The following is a 27,598-nucleotide window of genomic DNA, read 5'->3' as shown; positions in this document are numbered from 1 at the left end:
ACAAGGATCCTGTTCACTCAAGACAGGAGTCTACGAGCGATGACCCATGGGCCCACTTTTATGAACAAAGTTTCCTGACACACAGCCAAGCACCTCTGATCACAGCCTCTGGCTGCTTTCGTTGCAGCAACAGAGATGAGTTCCGACAACAGGGACTTTGGTACCCTCAGAGCCTCCACCTTTGGCCTGTACGGATTTAAGAGATGGCGTGCCCTGTATCCCTCCCCCGGCCCAGGGATTCTGTCAGGGACGCCCATGAGTGAGCCTGGCACGCCTCCCCACAGCTGTCTGGCCCCGCTATTTCTAGAAACTTCCAAGAGGGCTGGGCTCCACTACAGGGTTCCTGCAGTGTGTGCATCCCCTCAGAGCCTGCCCCACACACGGCCTGGCCCTTAGGTTGGCCTGGGCCTCTGACACCCACTGCCTCAGGGGCCGGTCCTCTATCTCAGAGCCGTGGCCTAGCTGCTGACCGCTCTGTGCCAGGATCTGCTGGAAGCCACTGTGAGGAATCCCACCCATCACAAGGTCATGAGGAAGGAAGCTGACATATGCAAGGTCGTGATCAGACTTCAGGGGTCCCCCTGGAATTTCCTAAGCATGTACCCCAACAACAACAACAAAAAACAAAAATCTGCCAGCTTTTGTACTCTGCTTTTCCACTTTTCTGATATTCTCTGGAAAAAAGTCAACTCAGGCCTTTAATCTTCTGCATTTGAAAGGGATGTTTCAGTTAAACCCCCTCTGATAGCTCTCTAGCTTGCCTAACAGGTTCCCCAGACCTCTTACAGCTTGTGAATTGCTTGCAGCCCCCAACTGCGAGAGGCACAAAACTTAAAAGCATCTTAAAGATACAGAGCCTTTTCTAAAGAGTTAAAAATTATATTGGTAGAGGGTTTTCACTGTTGACTCAATGACTGCTGCCAGGCCTCCATATTCTTTATCTTTTAGGCACCTGGGAGGATGTTAATCAATGTAAACGGGACATGGAAAAAGATATATAGTAGTTTTGATGTTAGCAACACTAGACTTTTGAGTTAATTACTTTTCTTCGTTATATATCACTGCACTCCTCTTGTGTCCTTGCTATGTAAGAATGTAACTTTATTTAGTGCTTTCTGAGAATGGCACCAGACTTTAGGAAGATCAACACAAATAAGTATTCTGGTTGACAAACCCTTATCAGAAAAACGGCTGTAAAATGTTAATTGGCCCTTTTGGCTGGAAGACGATGTAAATCACCTAAGACTTGTGTATACAATTATGTATGCAGAGAGAAAAGCCTGGTTTTGATAAGAGTCTGGACTGCTAACGCTGCATAACTTTGTGTTACCCATTGATCTCCATGTTTTATCAAAAGTATAAAAGGCCTTCTGAACAACAGAGGCGGGGGCCAGTCGCTGGACTGGTTTCCCCCGTGTCTCCTCTTTACTCTAATTTCAGGCTGAATTCCCATCTGGGGCGTGGAGGCTCGCCAAGTCTACTTACTTGCCCTGGCTGTTAAGACCCGCGCGAAAGGGAGCCTAAGGCGAGGCACCCTTAGATATTGAAGCGTGTGCCGGTGGCCCAACGTAGATGGCGCAAATTCCTTGTCTAGAATTTTATTGGTCTTCCACCCAATCCAAGTTATTCAGCCCTCTTTCTCCACTTAATTTTCCCACTACACTATTTCTTCCTGATCTAATCTTACATTAATATATAAATAAATTTTCCTCGCCAACGCTGTCCCCGCTTTGAATTCCCGGGATCCACCGGGGCTGGACCCAGGTAAGGTTCCTGGGAGGGGCTCATTCAGGGTGCAAGGACCCTGCCCCCAGCTCGTGGAGACCAGGTGGCCCTGATGATGGGCCTGGTCCTTGGAACTCAGCCTCCCCCACCTGCTCTCTCACCCCTGCCAGAGGTCAGGCATGGGTGCTCTTATACCGTTAGGGAGTCCAGCTCATTTTCTGATCCAGAAATACAGGCTCGTCATGACTAAGACAATGGCCAAGCTTCCAAGCAGAGAGTACCGGCGTCTCCTCTCTGAAGGGGAAAGACAGAAGACCCCCATGAGGTCAGCAGCCACAGGATAAAACAGAAAGAGACTCGGCAACTCCACCCCCAGTATGTAACCAAAGGAAGAGAGGGAGGCCACGGAGAGACTCCTGCGGTGCGCTGCAGCCTTCCGACATGCCCGGGACACGGGAGCGACTGAAGGGCTTATGGAAAGAACAGCCCTGGATGGAAGACTATGCGTCTATTTTAAATGTTGCTGGAGCAGCGGCCGCATGGCAAAGGTCAGTTTTCATTCCAATCCCAAAGAAAGGCAATGCCAGAGAAGGCTCAAACTACTGCACAAATGCATTCATCTCACACTCTAGCAAAGTAATGCTCAAAATTCTCCAAGCCAGGCTTCAGCAGTACATGAACCAGGAACTCCAGATGTTCAAGCCGGATTTAGACGAGGCAGAGGAGCCAGAGATCAAATTGCCAACATCCGCTGGATCATGGAAAAAGCAAGAGAGTTCCAGAAAAACATCTACTTCTGCTTTATTGACTATGCCAAAGCCTTTGACCGTGTGGATCACAACAACTGTGGAAAATTCTTAAAGAGATGGGAATAGCAGACCACCTGACCTGCCTCCTGAGAAATGTGTATGCAGGTCAGGAAGCAACAGTTAGAACTGGACATGGAACAACAGATTGGTTCCAAATTGGGAAAGGAGCACGTCAAGGTTACATATTGTCACCCTGCTTATTTAACTTCTATGCCGTGTACATCATGAGAAATGCCGGATTGGAGGAAGCACAAGCTGGAATTAAGATTGCCAGGAGATAGATCAATAACCTCAGATATGCAGATGACACCACCCTTATGGCAGAAAGTGAAGAGGAGCTAAAGAGCCTATTGATGAAAGTGAAAGAGGAGAGTGAAAAAGTTGGCTTTTCAGATACAGAAAACTGAGATCATGGCATCTGGTCCCATCACTTCAGGGCAAATAGATGGGAAAACAATGGAAACAGTGAGAGACTGTATTTTCTTGGGCTCCAAAATCATTGCAGATGGTGACTGCAGCCATGAAATTAAAAGATGCTTGCTCCTTGGAAGGAAAGTTATGACCAACCTAGACAGCATATTAAAAAGCAGCGACATTACTTTGCCAACAATGATTCATCTAGTCAAAGCTATGGTTTTTCCAGTAGTCATGTATGGATACGAGAGTTGGACTATAAAGAAAGCTCAGCACTGAAGAATTGATGCTTTTGAACGGTGGTGTTGGAGAAGACTCTTGAGAGTCCGTTGGAAAGCAAGAAGATCCAACCTGTCCATCTTAAAGAAAATCAGTACTGAATATTCATTGGAAGGACTGATGCGGAAGCTGAAACTCCAATACTCCGGCCACCTGATGCGAAGAACTGACTCATTGGAAAAGACCCTGATGCTGGGAAAGATTGAGGGCAGGAGGAGAGGGGGACGACAGAGGATGAGATGATTGGATGGCATCACCAACCCAATGGACGAGAGTTTGAGTAAACTCCGGGAGTTGGTGATGGACAGGGAGGCCTGGCGTGCTGCGGTCCATGGGGTTGCAGACACGACTGAGTGACTGAAATGAACTGACTGATTCTGAATGTAACAGTGCACACAGATGAATGATAATAAAATCGGTACTTTTACATTATCGTGCACATCCTTACTGTCACCTGAATCTCACAGAGCCTCAGAAACAACTGAAGCCACAACCAGCTGACAGTAAGGGTGGAGCTTGAAAACGCTGTGCTGCAAAAGTAATCCACGTGTAATGCACGTGCTTTTGTAGCAAATGCCCGGAAGAGGCTGGTCTGGAGACGGAAGGCAGGTCTGTCTTGGCCAGGGCTGAGGGGTGGAGGGAGTCTTTGGGGGTCTCGTGGATGCCGGGTCTAGACGGAGGCGGCACTGAGTGCCACTAAGTTGTCTACTTAAAAGTGGTTAATTTCATGTTATGTGAATTCCATCTCTTTACAAAAGATAGGGGTCTATAAAGAAAAAAAAGGATGACTCTTACCTGGGGCCGGCAGACGGCACACCGTGTCCGCGGTAGCGTTGCAGCTTCGGACGACTACGTGCCCTGCAGGACACCTGGGTGGAGAGAGACGCCCGCAGGGTTCCTCCCTCCTGCCTCGTCTGCGCAGCCCACCCCTGGGTCATGGTTGTCGCCAACAGGAGGGAGGCTCTCCCTGCGCCCAGCAGGGCCCTGGCAGGCAGCACCCACGCGTGGGCAACTCGGAGCAGGGGGGGATGGGGAGGGCAGCGTAACCTCACCCCAGGGGACCAGCATCACATGCGGCACGCCCTCTGTCTCCCTGGCAGGAAGGTTTACGGATTTTCCTTTTCTGTGAACATTTGTTGCCTTGCTGGTTGGCATGTGGACCGAGGAAAAAGGAATCGGCCCTGCTTTTAACACAGGGTCAGGAACCCAAAGTTCCACCCCAGTGGCTGCAAATTACAGGCTTATCATCCCCCCCAGTAGCCGCGTTCATCCCCAGGGGGGTTTGTCAAGACGGAGGATGACTTGTTTACTTGCCCTCCAGCCTCCCTGCTCTGGGCGCTGTGCTGAGTCGTGATGACTGTGGTTTTCTCTAGAGGTCATGTTCTGGGCCCTGCTTGAACCATTGCCCATGTCCCCAACCCTATTCTGGGAGCAAACCACGTTTATTCTTCAACCCCAACATCCGGATCACAGAGTGGAAACCGCTGAGGAAGCTGCAGGCGAGCTGAATCCCCTCCAGCCTTCCCTTCCCCCTCCTGGTGACTGAGCCAGCCCCACCCACAGCAGGCACACGAGTCCTGACTCCCACCTCCATCATGGCGCCCGGCCAGACACTAGCGGTTCCCCAGGAAGCAGGTGCCAGAGCACCCCGGAGCAGCGCCCAGGAAGCAGAGGGGAGACGCCCGCAGAACCTGAGGGCGGAGCACGGCCTTCCCCACAGGCAGCCTTCCCGCCTGGCCCGGCATCTTCTCGGCTGTGATGGGAAGGGTGATGCCCTTAGACACATCTGGGGAGCAGAGCAGGGCAGAGGCAGGTGGGAGCAGAACCCAGGAGGGTGGAGGCAACGTGGTGAGTCTAGCTGATGACCACGGGCCTCGTGGTCATGGCAGGTTATGACAGAGCGTGATCGAGAGGGTCTGTAGAAAGTGTGGTGCCAAGAGGCAGGGGGGGCATGAATCAGGGAAAGGCAGGCAGAGAAATCGGCAAAGACAGAAAGAAGCAGAGAAAATAAGAGTTTCCACAACAGGCAGTATCCCGGAAGGGAGACTCTCACCAGGGGGAAGTGAGCAGAGAGGAGCGAAGACTTGGCAAGAGTGGCCGGGGCTGCAGAGCGGGGGCTGGGCTGTGCACACAGGGTGGGAGGGACCACGGCCCCGCTCCCCCTCGAGGGCCCCCAAGCAGGGTCACCCACGTGCTACATGGCCTGCAGCTTTCAGAGGATCCCTCGTAGAAATAGCCTGATGGGCACGGACACACTAGGTCACGGGCTGGCGTGCACTCCTCCAACACTTCCTCATCTGCAGGACCTGACAGACGGGTTGGTCAGGGGGTTGGGGGGAACGGGGTGGGCGGTGGGGTCTGTGGGGTAGGTGTCGGGTGGGGGAAGGGGGGTTTTTTTGGGGCCAGGGGCAGAGGGAGGTATGTGTGGGGGAGGGGGCGGGGGAGGCCCACGGAACAGGGGGTTCCCTCAGGGGTGGTTCATGGGATTCCATGCTATGCTTTGAAGAAAAAACCCCAGAGAGGCCCCCGGTGAGCTAAGCACTGAAACTGCCAGCCCGAGGTTTCCTAACCCTAACCCACAGGCATTCACCACCCCAGGCAGAAGCCTAGGATGGGGTGCTGCTGAGAAGGGTTCCAGACAGATCCAGCCCCCCACAGCCCTCCACCCAAGGTGGTCCTGACATGCAGGTCCATCACCAGGGTGAGGCCCATCACCATTTCAGATCTACGCGTAACTATGGTTTTCTCTACATTTTCCCACACATTTTCACAACACTTTGGAAATAGTGTTTTACATCAATAAAAGTTCCTCCGGCCAAATCCTTCCGGTAGCCACTGAGTGCTGGCTTCTGTGATACATCGCCCTTCCCCTTTCAGAAGCCGGGGAAAGAGGTGTTCAGCATTTCCCTATATGTTCGTGGGTGAACAGCAGTCCGTGGCTGCATGTGTGGGCTCAACTGTAATGACTTCTCAGGGCACATTCCTGGCCTGACTGCAGCTGGGTCAAAGGGCGGCAGACCTCAAGGGCAAGGACACTGAAGGGCACTGAAGGGCAAGGGAGGGGCCCTGGCTGCAGACTCACTCTTGGAGTAGGCAGAGCACTTGGAGCAGGCTTCCATCCCGTTGAGGCAGTTCATAAAGGTCCCGGGTGGGCACGGCACACACTGTCCCCGGGAGTGGGACCTCCGGCAGTGCTCACCGGCATGCTGGCCTGGCAGGAAACAGGGGCGGGGTCAGAGCCTGCATCCAGGCCACTCACCCACCAGGCAGGCCCTGGGACTTGCCGCTCCAAAGAGGACATGGGAGAAAGTAGGTCTTGGCGTTTCTGATGAAAATAATCTCTCAGTTGTATCACACTCTTGGAAAAGATGACACAACGCACCAGGCTGCCTTGCAAGGACCCGAGGGCTGACAGACACCATGGCAGACAGGTCGGGCTGACACATGGGGCCACATGGGCCCCAACGTGGGGCGCCAGTTTCTGCGGGGGGCGCTCCACAGAAAGAGAGAGGTAGTGAAACTTTCCTCAGCAAAGCCGAGGGGTCCGGAGGAGAGGTGAGCCTGCTGTCCGCCAACCCAGCCCCTCGGCAAGGGAGCGACAATCAGACGCGACAGGGGTTCCATCTGAGCAGTTCCTCTTTATTGCCACAAACCCTTGGTTTATATAGGCAAGCAAGGGGATTCTGCGAGGGACCTCCCATAGTTGCACCAATCACGTTAAAGGTCAAATTATAATAGGCCATAGTTGCACCAATCACGTTAAAGGTCAAATTATAATATGCATATAAGGTTAAGTTGTCATGAGCTTAACAGGAGTCTATGGTAATCACGCACTGTCCACGTGTACGGAAATCAAGAGAGCCAATCAAAAACTTTAACATAGGCCACGCCCCTTCCTCTTCCGCCGGACGCCATCTTGGTTTCCAACCTTCCTCTTCCGCCGGACGCCATCTTGGTTTCCAACCGCTAAAGCTAGCCCCTTTTAGTAAGGTTTCCCATGCAGGGCCCCACAGTTTATTGTGCAGGCTCAGAGCCCCGGTCGACACTGTACCACCTTGACCTCCGGAGGCTTCAAGGTCAGCCGCATGGGCTGTTGGCATGCTGGTGGGCAGCCATGCCTGTGTGACTGGCTCCCAGGGAAACCCTGCTCACCTGGCTTAGATGAGCAAAGTCCATGCAAGGCCACCCAAGTGGTGTGGGCGAAATAAGGCCTGGCTGTCTACCGGGGAGAGCAGAGCTGGAAGATGGTGCCGCACCCTGGACCCCGCCCCACCCACCTCTACGCTGACTCTATACCTTCCTTTTCAAAAGCAACCGTAACTGTTAATATAACAGCTTTTCAGGATCCTTTGAATTCTGAACAGTCACGAGGTTTCTGGACGCTCAACGTGCAGCCCCTGCTGGCAGAGAGGGCCAGGAAGAGGACAGTAGCTGGACCCTCACAGGAGGGCTCACCTCTTGCAGAGCACGTGGAGACGGGGAAGACCCCAGTCCAGGATGGGCTGCAGGATGCGCTGGCCATCAGTGCAGAGAGACACACGGCCCCCCACTGCAGGCCTGGGTAGGGCCTGGGGACGTGGGCTGGAAGAACCCTGCCCGGGACTGGACGGGACCCAGGACTTACCGGCTGGGCAGGCCTTGCAGCAGCGGCCCACGATCCAGTATTCCCCGGGGCTGCAGGACTGGGGGCCCGGAGGCCCCTGGCCCTCCGTGGAAACCACACTGGTATCGGTAGTTGCCTGCACGTGGAGGAAAGCCACAAGTTTTTACTGGAAGTCCACGTTTCTCATCTGTGCTGATATAGTGGGGGGTCTTCTGAGCTACATAATCATAACTCAGTTCATCTTGGAAGTCAAGCCGGAAGAGGCAGGTGCTATTAAAAGCCCAATTTTATGAGAGGTCAGCAAACTGCCTGAGGCTCCAGCTGGGCCAGGACACCTGGCCAAACTCTCACCAGAGAGCTGGGGCTCCTCACCACAGATTCCTTTGCTTCCTCCAGGAGCAAAGACAGTCTCCGTGAGCCCCCCTCCCCGCTCGGTCCCTTCTCTCCTCCGTCCCCCCATCTTTCTCTCTTCTCTGCGATCCCCCACCCTACTCTGTCGGGCTCCCCTTCCCTGCCGGCCCCCTGCCCTCCTCCTACCGCCTGGGGGTTCGGGTGGGAAAGATTCCACCCAGCTGGGGAACTGGGTGCGGGGAGTTCCTTCCTGACTCAAAACTCACGTTTCACCCGGTTTTCCTCTAGGGTTCCCCTGCCGGCGCCAGCCTCACTGGGGCGCGCGCCCCTGTCCTGATCTCGGGGTCCTCCCACCCCGAGCCCCGCAGCCCAGGCCGGGCCCGGCAGCCTGGTCCCACCTGATTCACGAGCAGGAGAAATAGCAACCCCGCTTGCAGGGTGAGCATCCTCCTGCTGAAAAGGGAACAAGATACTGAGCCCCCCCCCCCTTATAAAAGAGGCGGGGGCTCCGCCCCTCTCACGTTTCTCCGAGCGGCCCGCCGCCAATCATCAGTTCCACCTCCCACAGAGCCGCTCCCGACAGCTCCCGCGCCCTGGGCCTCGCCCGCCCCAGGAGGACAGAGAGGTCCGTACCAACTCCTCGCTGCCTCCGCTGCCCGCCCGGGTGCCCAGGGCTTGAGGTGTCGCCCTGGCCGTCCCCGCGGCGGGGCCACGGGCTGGGCTTCGGGGTCTCCGAGCCCGCCCTTCCCTGCCCGCCCCAACGTTTAGGTGTTTCTTCCGAGGGCGCGGAGCAGGGAGGGAGGGCGTCTGCAGGCCCCTTCCAGGCCAGCGCGCCGCTCTCAGCCTGGCTTCCTCCCCTCCCGCGCGCTCCCGCGCCCTCCCTCCGATGCTGTGGGAGCTGGACCATAAAGAAAACGGAGCGCCGAAGAATTGATGCTTTCGCACTGTGGTATTGGAGAACTTTTGAGAGTCCCTTGACAGCCGAGATCAAAACTAATCAAAAACTAAATCAAGAACTAAACTAACCAATCAAAACTAAAGGAAATCAGTCCCGAATATTCACTGGAAGGACTGATGCAGAAGCTAAAACTCCAATACTTTGGCACCTGATACGAAGAGCTGACTCATTGGAAAAGACCCTGATGCTGGGAAAGATTGAAGGCCAGAGGAGACGGGGACGACAGAGGATGAGATGGTTGGATGGCATCAGCGACTCAACGGACATGAGTTTGAGGAAACTCCAGGAGTTGCTGATGGACGGGGAGGCCTGGCATGCTGCATTCCATGGGGTGGCAAATGTCGGACACGAATGAGCCACTGAACTGAATTGAGCAGCCGCGAAACGCGAGTCTGTCTCCACTTCCTGCTCAACGGGAGCCACATGAGTGGGGGAGGAGTGAGATGGATTGCCGGGCGTTGCGGGGGGGGGGGGGGTGTTTCGAGGGGAGGAATTGGTTCCTTCCTGAGGAGAGCAGGATACAAGCCAGGCACATCAACAGGGGGCGGCAGGCCTTCACTCCTGCACCCCCGCCTAGAATCCCGTGCTCCAGGAGGGGCCGGCCAGCTCTAGTCTCTGAGCCCTGAACAGACCCGGATCGCGTCTGCTAAAAGTCTTCCTACTAGAAGTTGCTGTCACTTCCCCCAAGCAGTGACAACGTGAGGGGACAGGCACCCTGTAAGTTCCTCCTGCTGCTCCGGGGAACCTAGAGGGCAGGGTGTGGCCCTGGGCCCGGGCCCTCCTGAGTTTCCACCTCCCTGACCGCCATTCCATCCTCTTCCTGTCCAGCTGCCCTGGGAGGCAGGCCAGCCACTGTCCATGGGCCAGGAAGGGGGTGCTGAGTGGGGTCGGGGGTGCATAGCACAGCTCTGAACCCCACATCATTCTAGATTTTTCACCACCAGCATCTAGATGCCCAAGAGTTGACCTGATGGGCCCAGAGACCGAGTCCAGGTCCTCACCGCTTGGAGGAGCTGCCTGACACAGGAGCGCGTCGTAACCATCTGTCTGGGCACTGGTCCCCTGGGACTATGCCCACCCAGCTTTCTTGTCATTTTTCATTGTTGATTTAGACGAGTTCTCGGCCTACCAAGGACAGGAAGAGAATTCTGGAGGAGACTCCGAGGCGGCAGGGGGCGGGGGGTGGAGGAGCTGGTGGGTCAGGCTGCACTTGGGTGGCCCAGTCTGCCCTGAAAGGTCCAGGATGCAAGACAGGTGGCCCAGGGCGTTGGGTCGAGTAGCCTGCCTCAGTGGCAAGGTGCAGACCACTTCAACCTGGAGAGCACTCCCCCGCACTCCCCACAGTGAGTGGAGCCCCGTAGGGATCAGTGCCAGTGGGGACACTGCTCTCAGAGCGAGTACTGAGAGTCCCGAGTGCCTGGTGCAGGCGGGAGGGCGGGGACGGCGGGGAGGGCTGGGACGGCAGGGCACACCTGCCCCTTCCTTGGCCCCAGCCCACGTCCATCATGTCCCGCGGCCTCTCCCTCTCTTTTATCCTTCATGTCCGTCAGGGCCGGGCTGCGGTCTCCTTGTACTGTGGGGTGTGGTCTGCAGTCAGCTGCCCCCACCCACCCCTTCAGGGCGCCCTGAGCTGTCCCAGCAAAGGCCTGCCCAGTCCCCTGGACCTGGTGGCCAGGAGTACTGGGAACGGTGGCCACAGTGGAACTGAGGGGCTGCCTGGGGGCAGCTGGAGAGCGGGGGAGTGGGTTGTGACTATGGGGAAGGGACCAGGCCAGATGCCGCCTGGAGTGCCCCGTGGGCAGCGCCCCCGCGTCCTGAGCCGGCTCATCGGCTGCTGGACGGGTCCCAGGCCTCGTGCACTGGCTCCTCAGAGGTGGGGAGGGGGGCGGCGGATTGCTGCTCTCTGCTTCCTGCAAACTGCACGCCCCTCCACGGCAGACCTCCTCCCTCCATCTTCAAGGCCTCAACCCTTCCCTGAGCCCCTCCAGCCCCAGACAGCTTCTGCTGGCATCGACTCTCCCCTGAGACACCCTAACCCTACTGGTTTCCAGAATTTCCCCAAGAAGGCAGCATACAACATGTGCGTCTGTTTATTTCACGCATGGAGATGTGTCCCCAAATTGGAGGAGGAGCAAGAACATGGATACAAAACTGGTCAGCTCAGATGGCACCATCACAGCTTAATTTACGGCCCCGTCTGTGTCTGCATGTACAGAGCTTCACACACACACACACACACACACACACACACACAGCATTTGACACAGGAACAGAGGCCAGTTGACAGACGCTGTTCGCAGCCTGCCTAAAATATTGCAATTGCGTTTATTAAAAATGTGTGGGAAGGGAAGACCGTGCATCTGTCTGAATAAAGTGTCCCACCTCGGGCCCAGGCCGGGAATGCCCCCCAGGCACGCCACGCTCAGCTGTGCCTGCCCCAGCTTGGCATGTCCCGGCTGAGGGAGATGGGCCGGGCCTGTGAAGTGTATGAACAGGGCCCCACCGTGCAGATGGCACAGGGGGCAGAAGGAAGCCCCATCGAAGCCCAGCCGGTGCCTGGAGCCCACCTGCAGCCCGTCCAGGACAGCATGGGCGGGGACTCGGGAAGGGATGCTCTGTGTGTTGGGCGCCCAAGAGGACTTGGGGTGCCGGCTTGCTCCTCAGAGCCTCCCACTCACCCCTGCCGAGGGGCAACGCCTGGAGCCCCTCCACCATCAGCCTCGAGGCTGCCCGGGGAGGGGCTGATGAGGCAAAGCTGCCAGAGAGCGCGGCCCAGGGTGAAAGTGGCATTTGGCTTCAGCATTAAGGCCAGCGCAGGGCGGAGGGCCCTGTGGGAAAGGCCAGCGCCTCGCCAGGGGTATCCTGCGCGGCAAACCCTCCCAGGTCCCCCCTGCTGTCCTGCGGCCGTGGGTCCCTCCATCCACGCGGGCCATGCTCACGGAGTCTCTGCCTCCATAGGGCTGGCTTAAAGTGCTAGGTGCCTGGGAGGGAGGCTCGGCCTCCCCTGCCCCTCAGTCCTGCAGATGATGCCCACGCCATCCCCACCGGGCTCTTATTTGAGGATGTAGTTAATGAGCAGCTGACACGCCAGGAACACGCAGAGCAGGAACCAAGAACGAGGGCTGTGCAGGCGGCCTGGGGCTGGGGCCTGCCTGGTGCGGGCCGTGGAGCTCAGCATGGCCGAGAGGTGCCTGGAATGAGAGGGCGCGGCAGTTCAGCCTTGGCCAGCCAAGCAGCAAGGTGAGGAGTCTGGCCCTCGGGTGGAAACGGGACTGGGGGCTTGCGTAAGGGAGGGCCCCAGGGAACAGGGGCTGCCTGGGGCTCCCTGGGCACACCCTCCAGGGAGAGGGGTCAGGGCTAGTGGAGCTGGGGCTCTCACATCCCCCTCCCACCCCCACTGCCGTGGGCTGAACGGTGTCTGCAAAGTCCTGTGTTGGAGTCCTGACCCCCAGCAGCCAGACCTTTACAGAGTTAAATAAAGTAATGGGGTCACTAGGCTGGGCCCTCATCCCACAGGACTGGGGGTCTCTGTAAGAAGAGGAGGTCGGGACACAGACACACACAGAGGGACGACTCTGTGAGGACACAGGGCGGAGACAGCCGTCATCTGCAGGCCTAGGAGAGCAGCCGCGGGAGGACCAGCTCTGCTCTGATCTGGGATTTCCAGCCTCAAGGCCGAGTAGGGGCAAATGCCTGTAGCTGAAGCTGCCGATCTGGGGCTTGGCTGGCAGCCCAGGAAAGCTGCAGGTCTGTCCTGGCCTCTTGACATCGCTGTGTCTGGACCAAAAGCCGAAGCTATTGGCTGTTTTTCCACCACCTCCCTCGCAGCAAAGCAGCAAATCTCCTTCTGTGGTGCCCTAACCCCCCTCCTGGTTCCCACGGCCTCCGGGCCGGGCTCCGTCTCGGCCTCTCACCTCAACTCCCCCTCCTCCTGGCAGCGGCCATCCTGTGGTGCCCGCCACTCTGGACTGACCTCTGCATTCCCCATTTCCAGCTCCGCCCTGCCCAAATGCATCCTCCTCCAGGAAGCCCTCCCTGATCATGGAGACCACGTTCCTTCCCCAAATCTTACAAGGTGTCGAGTCTCCGTTTCCCTTGGCCCTGCACAGCATCACGATGGAGCTGGTGCCAAACGGTGAGAAAAACCTCTGGGCCTCCTTGGGTGAGTCGCAGGGGAAGTAGGGCTGGCCTCCTTACAGACACGAGATTCTAGGCTCCCAAGAGCAGCTAGGTGTTCACAGCTGCCAAGGGCTCTCGGGGCGCCAGGCTCAGAGCCCCACCCTCTGCTCCATCTTCCTCCCGCCCCAGGGGCACTGCTGTCAACCCCAGTTCACAGATGGGGAGACTGAGGCCCAGACAGACCAAGGTTTCGCAGCTCAGAGACTTGCAGCCTTGACTGGAGCCTGGCTCTGGGGTGGGAGGGGGGGTCGCCGAAACCGAACATGTTCCTAGGCCTCCCGACATGAATGACTCGGCCCGCTGTTTCTGAGGTCCTACTGGTTTTGGGGCTCCGGGGGTCACTGCCGCTGGCACCTTCTTCCAGCTTTCACCTGGCTCCGCCCCTTGGGGCTCCAGCCATCCTGCACTCTGACCCCGCGCCCCCCAGCTGGTCTTCCGAGGGCGGCCCACCTGTGCAGCTCCTGCTGGGCCTCCCGGATGGACAGGATCGCCTCGTGCAGCACCTGCAGCCGCCGCGCCTCCTTCCCACACCGAGGGCACGGGCTCTCGCAGCCTACAGGCGTCAGGAAAGAGCGGGGAGAGGTGAGGATGGGCGGGTGGGGGCCTGAAGTCACGGCCCACCTCCCTGCAGCCACTGGCACAAGAGGGAGGTGGTGCCCACCCCGGAAGAAACTCCCAGGCTCAGCCAGCCTCTGATAAGCCCAGGGGTTCAAACGGGGAGACAGGCACTCCCTGAAGACAGGGGACCAGGAAGCGGGAGCCCACCCAGAGAGTCACAGGCCAGACAGGCAAGCTCAGCCCCTCGCTGGGCGCCCTGCCCCAAAAGCAGACTCAGAGCCGGGCCCCCTGGCCCGTCCCCACCGGCTGCACCGGTCCAGAGGGTCGGCCCACAGGTCTCACCCGGAACAAAGTCTCCGTCCTCCTCCCCCTCCTCGTCAGAGAGCTCGGGGCAGGACTCGGGCGTGGAGCCGCTGCTCTCGGTGACCTGACTGTGGCCGGAGGGCTGGTCGCTGGGCTTGCGGAGCCGCGGGTTGGGGGCGGACCCCTGGGGGGAGACGGAGCGGCTAAGCGGGAGCCCACTCATGCCCACCGCACCCGCGGGGCCACCTGTGCCGCAGAAGGCGGCCGGCAGCGGCAGAGGCTGCTGGCTCTGGGTGGGTGACAGGCCTGGCCCTGGCCTGACTTCAGCGCCCACCACCCGCCTCCGACCCCCCATACAGGGGGAGACGACGGGGGCCGGGCCGTCGGACTCCGGAGCCGGCAGGGCTGACCCTCTCAGCGCACGCTGACGGCCGGGGCTTCCCCAGCGTGGACGCAGGGACCCCGGGGCTGGCCAGCCTCAGAGAAGCCTCCCGAGGACAGGGGTGGCCGCGTGACCGCAGGCCGGTCCCCGCGAGGGCCCGGGGGTGCCCGACACCCTGCATGGAGGCCCTCGACCCCGATGAGTGTGGTCAGAGCCAGGGTAGGGGGGCTTCCCACACAGGCAGGTTTTGGGGTGTGGTGGGGCCCGTTCTGACCAGAGAGGCTGAGGAGAGCGAGGAGGGTGAAGAGGCCTGCCGGGGGCACTCGTGCGGGAGAGACCGGGCTACCCGGTCCCGGCTGAGGGGCTGCAGCACGTGGGGAAAGGGGCTGGGACACACACGGCTCGGGAAGTACCTCGGCCCCCGTTTGCTGGGGAAATTGGGGCCACTGGGCAAGATGGGGGAGCCCACCCCTCCCTGCCCAGGGGGGAGTGTCCCCCAGTTGTACGCACAGTGGGCACCCAGCGGGCACTGTTCCACACGTGGGGCCACCCTGGGCTCCCCCTGAAATGGCACCTCTGCCAGAGTGCTCCTCCCTTGTGCTCCCCAGGGCCTCCTGCTGTCCTCCCCACCCCACCCCCACCCCAACCCCACCCCCTGCCTCTCCCACCCTCCTCACCCACCCACAGAGGCCCAGGAATCTGTGCAAATGGCACCTCTTCCTCCTCCTGCTACCTGGGCAAGCCCCTGGGCTGCCCTGAGGCTCAGTGTTTTCATCTGTACAATGGGATACCGCCCCGCCGACACCACGGATAGCGGTTCTGGGGAGCAACGGGGCAGGGCCAGTGCACCCCAGCACAGTGCCCTGAACATTGGGGGGTCCCAGGGACTGCGTGTCCTGCAAGGGGGGGGGTCTTGGCCCCTTGCTGGGTGGGGAAAGGTGGGAGAGGGACCCAGGAGGACACCAGGGGAGACCCTGCTGGGATGTGTGTGGGTCAGAGTGATGGGGACCCAGAAGAGGAGGGCCAGGTTAGCTGGGTGTGAGGTGGGGGCGGAGGACCCCAGGCTGGGCCCAGGGGTGGTTCTGACCTGGTGCCTGGGCCCTGGGCTGCCCAGGAAGGCGGTCTGGCCAGCCATGGTCTCCCGCTGCAGGGTGTGCAGGACCCCATCTTGCTCAAACTGGGCGATGTCCTTCAGGGGGTCCCAGGGGCTGCGGCTGGGGGAGTCCAGAGAATGTGGGTTGGCAGGGGTGGTGGCCCACACAGTGAGGGGCCCCCTCCCGGCCCAGCCCTCAGCCTCTCATCAGGGCTGAAGCCCCCAGGGGAGTGACCACAGCCTGCCTCCGAGAGCAGCCCCCGCGTGGCCCTCCCTCCCCATCACTCAGGGCCAGGACAGTGGGGGTCTGCGGGCAGCCTGCCACCACTCACTTCTCATATCGGTAGTGCCACTCCTGGGTGGCAGGGTCCAGGTGGAAGAGCTGGGGCGTCCAGGGCACCAGGTTCTGCTGGCGCTCCCGGGCCCGCTGCCGCTGTGCCTCTTCTAGGGAAAACTTCTCCTGCGTGGCTTTGTGCTGGTCACCCTCGCTGATGGCCCTGGTGACGTGCTGCCAGAGCCTGCGAGTGGAGCACCCCCTCTGAGCCAAGGGGACCTAGGCAGCCTTGACCCTTCACACTAGAGGGGAGGCTCAGAGAACCCTCCACTTGATTGCCTCCAGCGACAGGGAGCTCACTACCTATCAGGGTGCCCATCTCTCCTGGGCACTGTTTACCATGAGATGGTTCTTTCCTATGCTGGGTGCACACTTGGCACCACAGGGCCCTCCCTACAGAGCTCGCTCTTCCCCCAGGCCTCCCTTTCTCTCCCTCCAGCTTCCCACAGCCGGACGTGTCCTCTGCCACCAGGGATCCCCTCGGGTCTGTCCTCGTGCCAGGGACATCCAGGGAACGTGCATCCAGGGATCGCAGCTGCCATCCTGGCCACTCCGGCTGGGGTCGGGGTCCTGCAGCGCCCAGGCCTCACCTCTCCGACTCCAGCTCCGTCTGCTCCTCCAGCAGCACCGTGTACCGCTTCAGCCGCTGCCCGCGCACCTCCTTGCTGGGGTTCCAGAAGAGCTCAGTGCCTCCTCTGCCCTCCTCCTTGATGAACACTTCCCTGTCCTGCCCCCAGATGGCCGGGCGGGTCAGAGGTGCTGGCCGTGGCCTCCAGAGCCCAGGCCCGCTTACCTGCCCGCCCGTGCCTGCCAGGAGGCGGGTCTTACCCAGTGTCCCGTGAGCCGCGCCAGGACCTCCTCGCCCGATGTGATCTTCCCCGAGATCTGGTTGATGCTCGTGCTGCCCCCAAAGAAGGGCTGTGGGGACATGCCCAAGACGGACGTGGGTGAGGGCACTGAGCTGGGGAGGAGGAGGGGCCCCTTCCTCGTGGGGATGCGAGCTCCCAGCCCTGGTGCACAGCAGGGGCGGCCACACTCACCCACGGCCCAGCCAGAGCTCCAGGGTGCAGGGTCCCTGCCAGGCCTTGGTGCCCCGTGTTGGGGACGGGCCTCAGCCTCTCCTGGCTCTGCTGTGTGGTCTGCGGGCAGCCGCCTCCCCTCTCTGCACCCCTCACAGGCTCTGGCTGCTACAGGACGGCCAGGAGCTGCTCGCCCATGTGTCTCTGCTCAGGAACCCACCCCTGGGCACAGAGAGGGTGGTGGGGGACCCCCACCAAGGCCTCGCCTCTCCCCTGCCCGAGCCCCCGGCCCCCCAAGACCCTGGGGTGGCTGAGCTGCCTGTGCTACCTGGAGCTTGAACTCCAGCTCAGCCTGCAAGCTGTTCTTCTCACACTTGATGGTCACCCTGCCACCCAGCTCCATGGCCATCGTGCCGTAGAGGATGCCTGCAAGACAGCCATGGCGGGGGTCAGCGCTGCCCCGGGGCCGGCTGAGCCCCCAGGCCTCGGTGGAGTCCCAGCAGCGCTGAGACGGGGATGAGTGTGTCAGGCCCCGAGGGTGAGAAGGGAGCGGGGATGACAGGTGCTCCCGGGGGCCAGCGCTGCCAGGAGGGTGAAAATCGGACCTGGCTCCTCACGGGCCAGCTACTCCCGGCGGACGGGCTCCCTGGCCTTTGCTCATGTGAGTTGCCAAGTCTCAGAGACACCCCCACCCTTAACTGGGTCACCGCCTCCAGGAAGCCCCTGTTCCAGGCTCCCGGGAGCTCCACTGTCCCCTAGGAGACCCTCATCACTGTGGGTCACTTGGCTCCGCAGTTCCTGCCCTGAGTGGGTCTGTTTTAACTTAATACGTCAATGTTTTAATTAGCAAAGGAAAGCACGAGTCTTCTATTTCTGTTCAGATGGAAGGCTTACTCTGAAAGAAAGAAATGAGGAAGGAAGGGGAGAAGAGAAGGCAGAAAGGAAGGATCACCCTAAGACTCTTAGAGATGTGGGATAAAATATGTCTTTTGAAACTTCTTAAAAAATACAAGCTAATTGAAGTAGCAACATGGCGGGAACCACCCCCAAATCCTCCAGGCACCCCGTGGAAAAGCGACACTCCAGGGAGGGGCCTCCGAGCTGCTTGGGCGCTTCTCCAGGACAGGGCACTGTGGGGTCAGAGGAGCAGGCACACAGGGCCTGGTCTCCCAAGGTGAGAGTGAGGGCATCAGAGGCCCTAGAACTGTCTACACCTGGCTTCGTGGTTTTGACTTTGGAACCAGGCACCTGTTTTCACTTACAAAATTATTTTCAAGATGAAATAGCAATTCCTAAAAATCCAAAGTGCAATGAAACCAAAGCCCAGGATAAGTGTCCTTGGTGGCAGGATCTGAGGGGGCGTATTCAGTGACATTACAGATCCTAGTGGGACCTATCCAAGACGGGAAGGAGTGCAAAAATCACAGCCCATACTGCCTTCATGGGCTCCCCTGGGGGTTCAGATGGTAAAGAATCTGCCTGCAGTGCGGAAGACCCGGCTTCAGTCCTTGGGTCGGGAAGATCTCCTGGAGAAGGGAATGGCTACCCACTCCAGTATTCTAGCCTGGAGAATCCCATGGGCAGAGGAGCCTGGTGGGCTACAGTCCACGGGGTCGCAGTGACTCAGATAAGACTGAGCACTTTGACGTCACGCTGTCACCAGCCACCATCCCGCTGGCGGGCGGGGCTGTGTTGTTGTGAGTGCTGTGGGTGAGGTGGGAGTCAGATAGAAAGTGAGCGTGGTGGGCTCATGGAAATGGGCTGTCTCGTATGGGAGGAAGACATTTCACATGTGCTGAACGGGGTGGACAAAAACCCACTGTCTTGAATCTGGATTGGAAACATAAGTGTGAATGCATCTGTTTTAATCTTAAAAAGACAAACAATTCTATGTTCAGCTCAGTGGAAAGCCCTAGGGAAACAGAGACCAGACCACTCAAAGGAAGCACACCTCGCCTGCAGACAATGGTGTCTAAAATACCTCTTCTTACTGGAAAAAACCAGAGACTCCCTGGAGAAATGGCTGATTCATGGGCTAGAGCAGGAAACGCCCGAGGCTCCTGGGATCACGGCAGGAGGAGGCAGGCCACTCGGGCTGGGTGTACCAAGGTCCCAGGGCCAGTCTGAGGGCTGCCGCCGGCCAACGTGGCACAAGGAACAGCCAGCGTGATTCCAGCTGGAATACGCTTTATGATCATGCATGTTCTGATCAAACCATGCTCCAAGCAACAGGACCTCACCCACGACCACCTCTGGAGGAGTTCAGGGGGAAAACTCATTACTGTTTTGAAAAAGCCAGCCTGGATGAATCATAAGCTGGAATCAAGATTACTGGGAGAAACATTATATCAACAGCCTCAGATATGCAGATGAGACCACTCTAATGGCAGAAAGTGAAGAGGAAGTGAAGAGCCTCTCGATGAGGGTGACGAGGAGACTGAAAGAAACTCAACACAAAAAACTTAAGATCCTGGCATCTCGTCCCATCCTTTCATGCACAGCAAACAGAAGGGGGAAGAATGGAAGCAGCCACAGATTTTATTGTCTTGGGCTCCAAGATCACTGTGGACAGTGGCAGCAGCCAGGAAATTAAAAATAAAAGACACTTGCTCCTTAGAAGGAGAGCGATGACAACCGTGGACAGTGTATTAAAAAGCAGAGACCTCACCTTGCTGACAAAGGTCTGTATACTCTAAGCTGTGGTTTTTCCAGCAGTCATGTACAGATGTGAGAGTTGGACCATAAAGAAGGTCGAGTGCTGAAGAATTAATGCTTTCGAATTGTGGTGGTGGTAAAGACTCTTGAGAGTCCCTTGGACTGCAAGGAGATCAAACCAGTCCATCCTAAAGGAAATCAACACTGAATATTCATTGGAAGGACTGATGCTGAAGCGAAGCTCCAATACTTTGGCCACCTGATGCAAAGAGCTGACTCACTGGAGAAGACCCCGATGCTGGGAAAGATAGAAGGCAGGAGGAAAAGGGGACGACAGAGGATGAGATGGTTGGATGGCATCACTGACTCAGTGGTCATGAATCTGAGCAAACTCTGGGAGACCGTGAAGGACAGGGGAGCCTGGGGCGCTGCATTCCATGGGGTCACAAAGAGTCAGACACAACTGAGCAACTGAACAACAACATTTGGAAAAGAGAAAAAATCTGGCATTTATCCTACATGTGCCAGACCGAGTGGCTAAGCACGTGATAGTGAGTGGGAGTTTCTCTTTGCAGAAGATTGTCTGCTGGCTGGATGAAGGAGCAAGGGACCATCACCACATGTGGTGCCGCCCAGGTTAGTGGAAGCAGGCGCTGAGAATCCACATCCCATCCCTGCCGCTACCTCACAGAGATGGAGGCAGCTCGACATCGCGAACCTCGTGGCGGGGAGGCGGGAACTGCCTGCTATTGTCTTGATGGAAAATCTGTGCCTGAAAGTGATCAAGCCTCCAGGGATGAGGTCAGCCTCCAGATTATAGAGAATACGTTCAGCTACACCACGGACACAGCCAATAAATCTACACCGGAGGAAACCCCACAAGCAAATGATCTTATTCCTTCAAGAAATACATTGTGAGGGAAAAACAGGGGCAGGGTCATACGGAGCACCGAGTGTGACCCTCGCCTGGAATCCTCTTCAAACAAATGAACTGAGACATATGTGTGTGTGCATGTATCTACACACACCTCGGCTTCCCTGGTGGCTCAGAGGGTAAAGAATCTGCCTGCAGTGCAGGAGACGGGGGTCTGACCCCTGGGTCGGGAAGGTCCCCTGGAAGAGTGAATGGCTGCCCACTCCAGTATTCTTGCCGGGAGCATCCCATGGACAGAGGAGCCTGGCAGGCTGCAGTCTGTGGGGTTGCCAAGAGTCAGATTTGACCGAGCAACTAACACTTTCATGTATATAAACAGAGTTTTGCCAAGAAAATGCACTGATCATAGCAAACCCCTCTTCCAACAACACAAGAGAAGACTCTACACATGGACATCACCAGATGGTCAACACCGAAATCAGATTGATTATATTCTATGCAGCCAAAGATGGAGAAGCTCTATACAGTCAACAAAAACAAGACCAGGAGCTGACTGTGGCTCAGATCATGAACTCATTGCCAAATTCAGACTTAAATTGAAGAAAGTAGGGAAAACCGCTAGACCATTCAGGTATGACCTAAATCAAGTCCCTTATGATTTTACAGTGGAAGTGAGAAATAGATTTAAGGGCCTAGATCTGATAGATAGAGTGCCTGATGAACTATGGAATGAGGTTCATGACATTGTACAGGAGACAGGGATCAAGACCATCCCCATGGAAAAGAAATGCAAAAAAGCACAATGGCTGTCTGGGGAGGCCTTACAAATAGCTGTGACAAGAAGAGAGGCGAAAAGCAAAGGAAAAAAGGAAAGATATAAGCATCTGAATGCAGAGTTCCAAAGAATAGCAAGAAGAGATCGCCTTCTTCAGCGATCAATGCAAAGAAATAGAGGAAAACAACAGGATGGGAAAGACTAGCGATCTCTTCAAGAAAAATCAGAGATACCAAGGGAACATTTTATGCAAAGATGGGCTCAATAAAGGACAGAAATGGTATGGACCTAACAGGAGAAGATATTAAGAAGAAGTGGCAAGAATACACTGAAGAACTGTACAAAAAAGATCTTCACGACCCAGATAATCATGATGATGTGATCACTAATCTAGAGCCAGACATCTTGGAAAGTGAAGTCAAGTGGGCCTTAGAAAGCATCACTACGAACAAAGCTAGTGGAGGTGATGGAATTCCAGTGGAGCTGTTTCAAATCCCGAAAGATGATGCTGTGAAAGTGCTGCACTCAATATGCCAGCAAATTTGGAAAACTCAGCAGTGGCCACAGGACTGGAAAAGGTCAGTTTTCATTTGAATTCCAAAGAAAGGCAATGCCAAAGAATGCTCAAACTACCGCACAATTGCACTCATCTCACACGCTAGTAAAGTAATGCTCAAAATTCTCCAAGCCAGGCTTCAGCAATATGTGAACCGTGAACTCCCTGATGTTCAAGCTGGTTTTAGAAAAGGCAGAGGAACCAGAGATCAAATTGCCAACATCCACTGGATCATGGAAAAAGCAAGAGAGTTCCAGAAAAACATCCATTTCTGCTTTATTGACTATGCCAAAGCCTTTGACTGTGTGGATCACAATAAACTGTGGAAAATTCTGAAAGAGATGGGAATACCAGACCACCTAACCTGCCTCTTGAGAAATCTGTATGCAGGTCAGGAAGCAACAGTTAGAACTGGACATGGAACAACAGACTGGTTCCAGTCAAGGCTGTATACTGTCACCCTGCTTATTTAACTTCTATGCAGAGTACATCATGAGAAACGCTGGGCTGGAAGAAGCACAAACTGGACTCAAGATTGCCGGGAGAAATATCAATAACCTCAGATATGCAGATGACACCACCCTTATGGCAGAAAGTGAAGAGGAACTAAAAAGTCTCTTGATGAAAGTGAAAGAGGAGAGTGAAAAAGTTGGCTTAAAGCTCAACATTCAGAAAACGAAGATCATGGCATCTGGTCCCATCACTTCATGGGAAATAGATGGGGAAACAGTGGAAACAGTGTCAGACTTTATTTTTTTGGGCTCCAAAATCACTGCAGATGGTGACTGCAGCCATGAAATTAAACGTTGCTTACTCCTTGGAAGAAAAGTTATGACCAACCTAGATAGCATATTCAAAAGCAGAGACGTTACTTTGCCAACTAAGGTCCGTTTAGTCAAGGCTATGGTTTTTCCTGTGGTCATGTATGGATGTGAGAGTTGGATTGTGAAGAAGGCTGAGCACCGAAGAATTGATGCTTTTGAACTGTGGTGTTGGAGAAGACTCTTGAGAGTCCCTTGGACTGCAAGGAGATCCAACCAGTCCATTCTGAAGGAGATCAACCCTGGGATTTCTTTGGAAGGACTGATGCTAAAGCTGAAACTCCAGTACTTTGGCCACCTCATGCGAAGAGTTGACTCATTGGAAAGGACTCTGATGCTGTGAGGGATTGGGGGCAGGAGGAGAAGGGGACGACCGAGGATGAGATGGCTGGATGGCATCACGGACTCGATGGACGTGAGTCTGAGTGAACTCCGGGAGTTGGTGATGGACAGGGAGGCCTGGCGTGCTGCGATTCATGGGGTCGCAAAGAGTCGGACACGACTGAGCGACTGAACTGAACTGAACTGAGGGGTCCTTGAACGCTGACTGTGGATCTGATGATTTTAAGGAAAGAGTCTTGGTTACTTTTTCTGTGTATGTAATGACAGACTTGTTATGGTTAAGAAGGGGAATCCTTGCCTTGTAGAGAGTGAGTCACTACAAGGTAAAGCAGAGATGATGTGATATCTAGAATCTACTTCAGATGAATGCCGTTGGGGGGCATGTGACTGAGAACAGAGGAAGCAAGTACCTACAACACAGTGTTGTGGGTACGTGGTTGGGAGGGGGGCCCTGTTCTTTCACATGGATTTGATGTTTTCCAGAAGGTTGATGAAAAAGTCATGTTCTTTTAAATGCACTGATCAACAGATAGGCATGCAAATAAATAAATAAGAGTAATCCTCTGGGAGAAAAAGATGGGGAGGAGGGGAGGAAGGGAAGGGGTCAGGGGAGGAGGAGGAAGAGAAGCATCTGTCCTCTGAGCAGCGAGGCCTTTGCTGACCTTGGTGTCCTGTGGGGAGCAGGACAGAGGGGCTGCACCAGAGTAGCAAGGAAAGTGTGTTCTGAGCCATTTCCTAAAACTGGGGCTCTCACCTCCCTACACCCTCAGCAAAAGGAGAGTAAAGGAAACAGTGGTATTGGGCACGGTTCTCGGTTCTCGGGGTTAAAGGGCTTCCCTGGGGCTCAGCTGGGAAAGAATCCGCCTGTAATGCGAGACCCGGGTTCAATCCCTGGGTTGGGAAGATCCCCTGGAGGAGGGAAAGGCTACCCACCTCACTATTCTTGGGCTTCCCCAGTGGCTCAGACAGTAAAGAATCTGCCTGTAATGCGAGACGCCAGTTTGATCCCTGGGTCAGGAAGACCCTCTGGAGGAGGGAATGGCTGCCCACTCCAGTATTCTGGCCTGGAGCATCCCATGGACAGAGGAGCCTGGCCAGCCACAGTCCATGGGGTTGCCAAGAGTCACATACAACTGAGCAACTAGCGCTTTCACGCACATAAACATACATGTGTTTATGACAACTAAGGGGCTTTGAAACTGCCTGCGGATCTGACGGTGGTAAGGAAAGTCTTGTTTACTTTTTCTGTGTATGTAACGACAGTCCTGAGGTTCTGGCCAAGAAGGGGAATCTTCACCTTGTAGTGGGTTGAGTCACTGCTGTGCACTGACACAAAGTGAAGCACAGATGATGTGATATCTAGACTCTACTTGAAACGAGTGCCGTGGGGGGTGTGAGACAGAACAGAGGAAGCAGGATGCCCGGTATGTTGTGGGTGCTTGGTTGGGAGGGGGCCCCTGTCCTTTCACACGTGTTTGATGAGAATTCCATGGACTGTATAGCCCACGGGGTCACAAAGAATCGGACAAGACTGAGCACCTTTCACTTCACTTGGAGTTAAAAATGCCTCCACCTCTCACATCCCTGGCCTTGAATTTGTAAGGTGAGTTTGCAACTCAAATAGAAACTTCCTGGGCTTCCCCAGTGGTCCAGTGGCTGAGAATCCACCTGCCAATGCAGGGGACACAGCTTGCATCCCTGGTCCAGGAGGAGCGTCCCTGGTCCGGGAGGAGCGTCCCTGGTCCGGCAGGAGCGTCCCTGGTCCGGCAGGAGCGTCCCTGGTCCGGGAGGAGCCCACACGCAGTGCAGCATCTAAGCCCAGGCACCACGAATGCCGAGCCTGCTCTAGAGCCTGGGAACCACAACTGTTGAACCCATGTGTCACAACTGTGCAGCCCGTGCCCTTGAGCCAGCTCTGCAACAAAAGCCACTTCAGTGAGAAGCCTACAAACCACAACGAAGAGTCGCCTCTGCTTCCTACACTAGAGAAAGCCTGTGCATCAGTAAGTAGATTTTTTAAGGATAGAGACATTTCCTGTGTCGTTCACAACCTACTGGACACAACCACCTAGTATAGGGGAAGACCCCCAGCAGAATTAGAATCCCAAAGTCTCAATATACACAGTCATCCCCTGAAGGAATGTTTATTCAGCATCTCACTACTGTGGGCAGAGGGGACCCAGCAGCAAACTGGATAGAATAGTGAAATTCGTAGATAGAGAATAGAAAACAATTATGTTAACAATGTTTATAGATCTTTAACAAGAAATTTGAACTTGATCAAGGAACAAGGTACAAATATAAACCAACAAACAGGTTTGAAATGAAATTTTCAGGGGAAAAAACTCTCTAACATCGAAATTAAACTCAGTGGATGAATTAAGTATAAGGCTAGTAAGAGTTGAAGGTTTAGATCTAAAGAAGTTATCTAGAACACAAAAAGATAAAAGATATGAAATGCAGGGCATAGAATGTCTGATTGAAGTTCTAGAAAAAAATTGAGCAATTGGAATGAAGCCGTATTAAAAAATAATGGCTTAAAAACTTCCACACTTGATCAAAACCATGAAATCTCTGCCTAAAAAGTTTAAACAAACAAAAACCCTTACAAATAAAAGAAAAAAGCCGACTTCTCTGGTGGTCCAGTGGCTAAGAAGCCGCCTGCCCATGCGACAGACCCAGGTCTTCCTGGTCTGGGGAGATCCCACAGACTGAGGGGCAGCTAAACCTGGGCAGCACAACTGCTGAGCCCGAGCCCTGGAGCCGTGAGCCACAACCACTGAAGCCTGCTCCGAGATAAGAGAAGCCCTGGCAGCAAGAAGCCTGTGCACCATAACTGGAGTGTGGCCCCTGCTGGCTTGCTGCAATGAGGGGAAAGCCCTTGCACAGCAACAAAGACCCAGCACTGTCAAAAGCGAAAGTGTTTAAAAAGAAGAAAGAAATCCAGAGCTGTCAAGCCACAGAAAGGGATGGAGGAAAGTTAAATGCGCACTGCTTAGTCAAAGACACTGATTTGAAAATGCTACATACCCTATGATTCCAGCTCTGTGACCTTCTGAAAAGAGCAAACCTATCAGACAGTGAAAAGACCAGTGGTGGCCAAGCGTTTAGGGGAGGGGGAGGGAGGAAGAGGTGAATTCATCTATTCATGTGTAATCATCGTAAGAAATCTTTAGGGTGGTGAAACTATCCTGTAATCTTGTAGTGATAGAACACTTAATTGTCACACAACAAAGTGTGAACCCTAATGTAAACTACGGACTTAATATTCAATAATAATGTGTCAATACAAGCTAACCAACTGTGACACTCTAGCACACTAATGAGAGATGTTTACAGTAGGGAATTCCTGTGTGTGTGTGAGTATACTCGTGTGTGTGTGTGTATACTCGTGTGTGTGTATACTCATGGGTGCGTGAGTATACTCCTGTGTGTCTGAGACAGTATACTCATGTATGTGAGCATACTCGTGTGTGTGAGTATACTCATGTGTGTATGTATGTGTGTATACTCATGTATGTGAGTATACTTGTGGGTGTGTGTGTGTATACTGGTGTGTGTATGTGTATACTCATGGGTGTGTGAGTATACTCCTGTGTGTCTGTGTGTGTGTGAGAGTATATTCATGTGTGTGAGTATACTCATGGGGGTGTGTGTGTATACTCATGTGTAAGTGTATACTCATGGGTGTGAGTATACTCATGTGTGTGTGTGAGAGAGAGTATACTCATATGTGTGTGAGTATACTTGTGTGTGTGTTGTGTGTCTGAGAGAGAAAGTATACTCGTGGGTATGCGAGTATACTCGGGGTATGAGTATACTTGTGGGTGTGTGTGTGTATGCTCGTGTATGTGTATACTCATGGGTGTGTATACTCATGGGTGTGTGAGTATATACCTGTGTGTTTGTGTGTGTGTGAGAATATACTCGTGTGTGTGAGTATACTTGTGTGTGTGTATGTGAGAGAGAGTATACTCGTTTGTGTGTGAGTATACTTGTGTGTGTGTGTCTGAGAGAGAGAGTACACTCTGTGTGTGAGTATACTCAGGGTGTGAGTATACTTGTGGGGGGGGTGTATACTCGTGTGTGTGTGTGTGTACTCACGGGTGTGTGAGTATACTCCTGTGTGTCTGTGTGTCTGTGACAGTATACTCGTGTGTGTGTGAGTATACTCAGGGTGTGAGTATACTTGTGGGGGGGGGTGTATACTCGTGTGTGTGTGTGTATACTCATGGGTGTGTGAGTATACTCCTGTGTGTCTGTGTGTCTGTGAGAGTATACTCGTGGGTGTGAGTATACTCGTGGGTGTGTGTGAGTATACTGTGTGTCTGTGAGAGTATACTCATGAGTGTGAGTATACTCATGGGGGTGAGTATACTCGTGAGTGTGAGTATACTCGTGGGAGTGTGTGAGTATACTCCTGTGTGTCTGTGAGAGTATACTCGTGTGTGTGAGTATACTCGTGTGTGTGAGTATACTCGTGTGTGTGAGTATACTCGTGAGTGTGAGTATACTCGTGGGGGTGTGTGAGTATACTCCTGTGTGTCTGTGAGAGTATACTCGTGTGT

At 55.2% G+C, this 27,598-nt stretch overlaps 2 protein-coding genes across 3 annotated transcripts in view; both read right to left on the bottom strand.

Annotated features, from left to right (window-relative positions):
- Positions 1 to 3,693: 3,693 nt before the first annotated feature.
- Positions 3,694 to 12,072, bottom strand: LOC120874113 (tumor necrosis factor receptor superfamily member 10A-like). The gene is made up of 8 exons (XM_040255220.1): positions 11,987 to 12,072; positions 11,818 to 11,894; positions 10,269 to 10,368; positions 8,580 to 8,631; positions 7,852 to 7,966; positions 6,310 to 6,438; positions 5,419 to 5,524; positions 3,694 to 4,096 (listed from the first exon to the last, which is right to left on the bottom strand). Exons 1-8 carry the CDS (start codon positions 12,070 to 12,072, stop codon positions 3,994 to 3,996), a joined length of 768 nt encoding a protein of 255 aa, XP_040111154.1. The 3' UTR covers positions 3,694 to 3,993.
- Positions 11,214 to 27,598, bottom strand: part of OSBPL5 (oxysterol binding protein like 5) — a 39,831-nt gene continuing 23,446 nt past the window's right edge. For both annotated transcript variants that reach the window (XM_040255302.1, XM_040255304.1), the window contains exons 14-21: positions 17,336 to 17,433; positions 16,817 to 16,906; positions 16,579 to 16,715; positions 15,987 to 16,172; positions 15,649 to 15,775; positions 14,219 to 14,363; positions 13,769 to 13,871; positions 11,214 to 12,330 (exon numbers count right to left, since the gene is read on the bottom strand). In XM_040255302.1, the coding sequence (XP_040111236.1) occupies positions 12,192 to 12,330; positions 13,769 to 13,871; positions 14,219 to 14,363; positions 15,649 to 15,775; positions 15,987 to 16,172; positions 16,579 to 16,715; positions 16,817 to 16,906; positions 17,336 to 17,433 (1,025 nt within the window). In that variant the 3' untranslated portion in view covers positions 11,214 to 12,191. The remainder of the gene's footprint in view (positions 12,331 to 13,768; positions 13,872 to 14,218; positions 14,364 to 15,648; positions 15,776 to 15,986; positions 16,173 to 16,578; positions 16,716 to 16,816; positions 16,907 to 17,335; positions 17,434 to 27,598) is intronic.

This window comes from Oryx dammah, unplaced genomic scaffold (assembly GCF_014754425.2).
Source record: "Oryx dammah isolate SB20612 unplaced genomic scaffold, SCBI_Odam_1.1 HiC_scaffold_15, whole genome shotgun sequence".
Classification (NCBI taxonomy): Eukaryota; Metazoa; Chordata; class Mammalia; order Artiodactyla; family Bovidae; genus Oryx; species Oryx dammah.
Note: the sequence above shows the minus strand (reverse complement) of the source record. Positions and strands in the feature narration are given on the sequence as shown.

Excerpts from the sequence above, each read along its gene's own strand:
- LOC120874113 (XM_040255220.1), bottom strand. The coding sequence starts at position 12,072 with ATGGCCCGCGTGGATGGAGGGACCCACGGCCGCAGGACAGCAGGGGGG. Across the intron at positions 8,632-10,268 it reads GAATTCTCTTCCTGTCCTTG|GAGGATGCTCACCCTGCAAG; the intron begins GTAGGCCGAGAA and ends CCTTTTCAGCAG. Across the intron at positions 7,967-8,579 it reads TTCTCCTGCTCGTGAATCAG|GCAACTACCGATACCAGTGT; the intron begins GTGGGACCAGGC and ends CTCCACGTGCAG.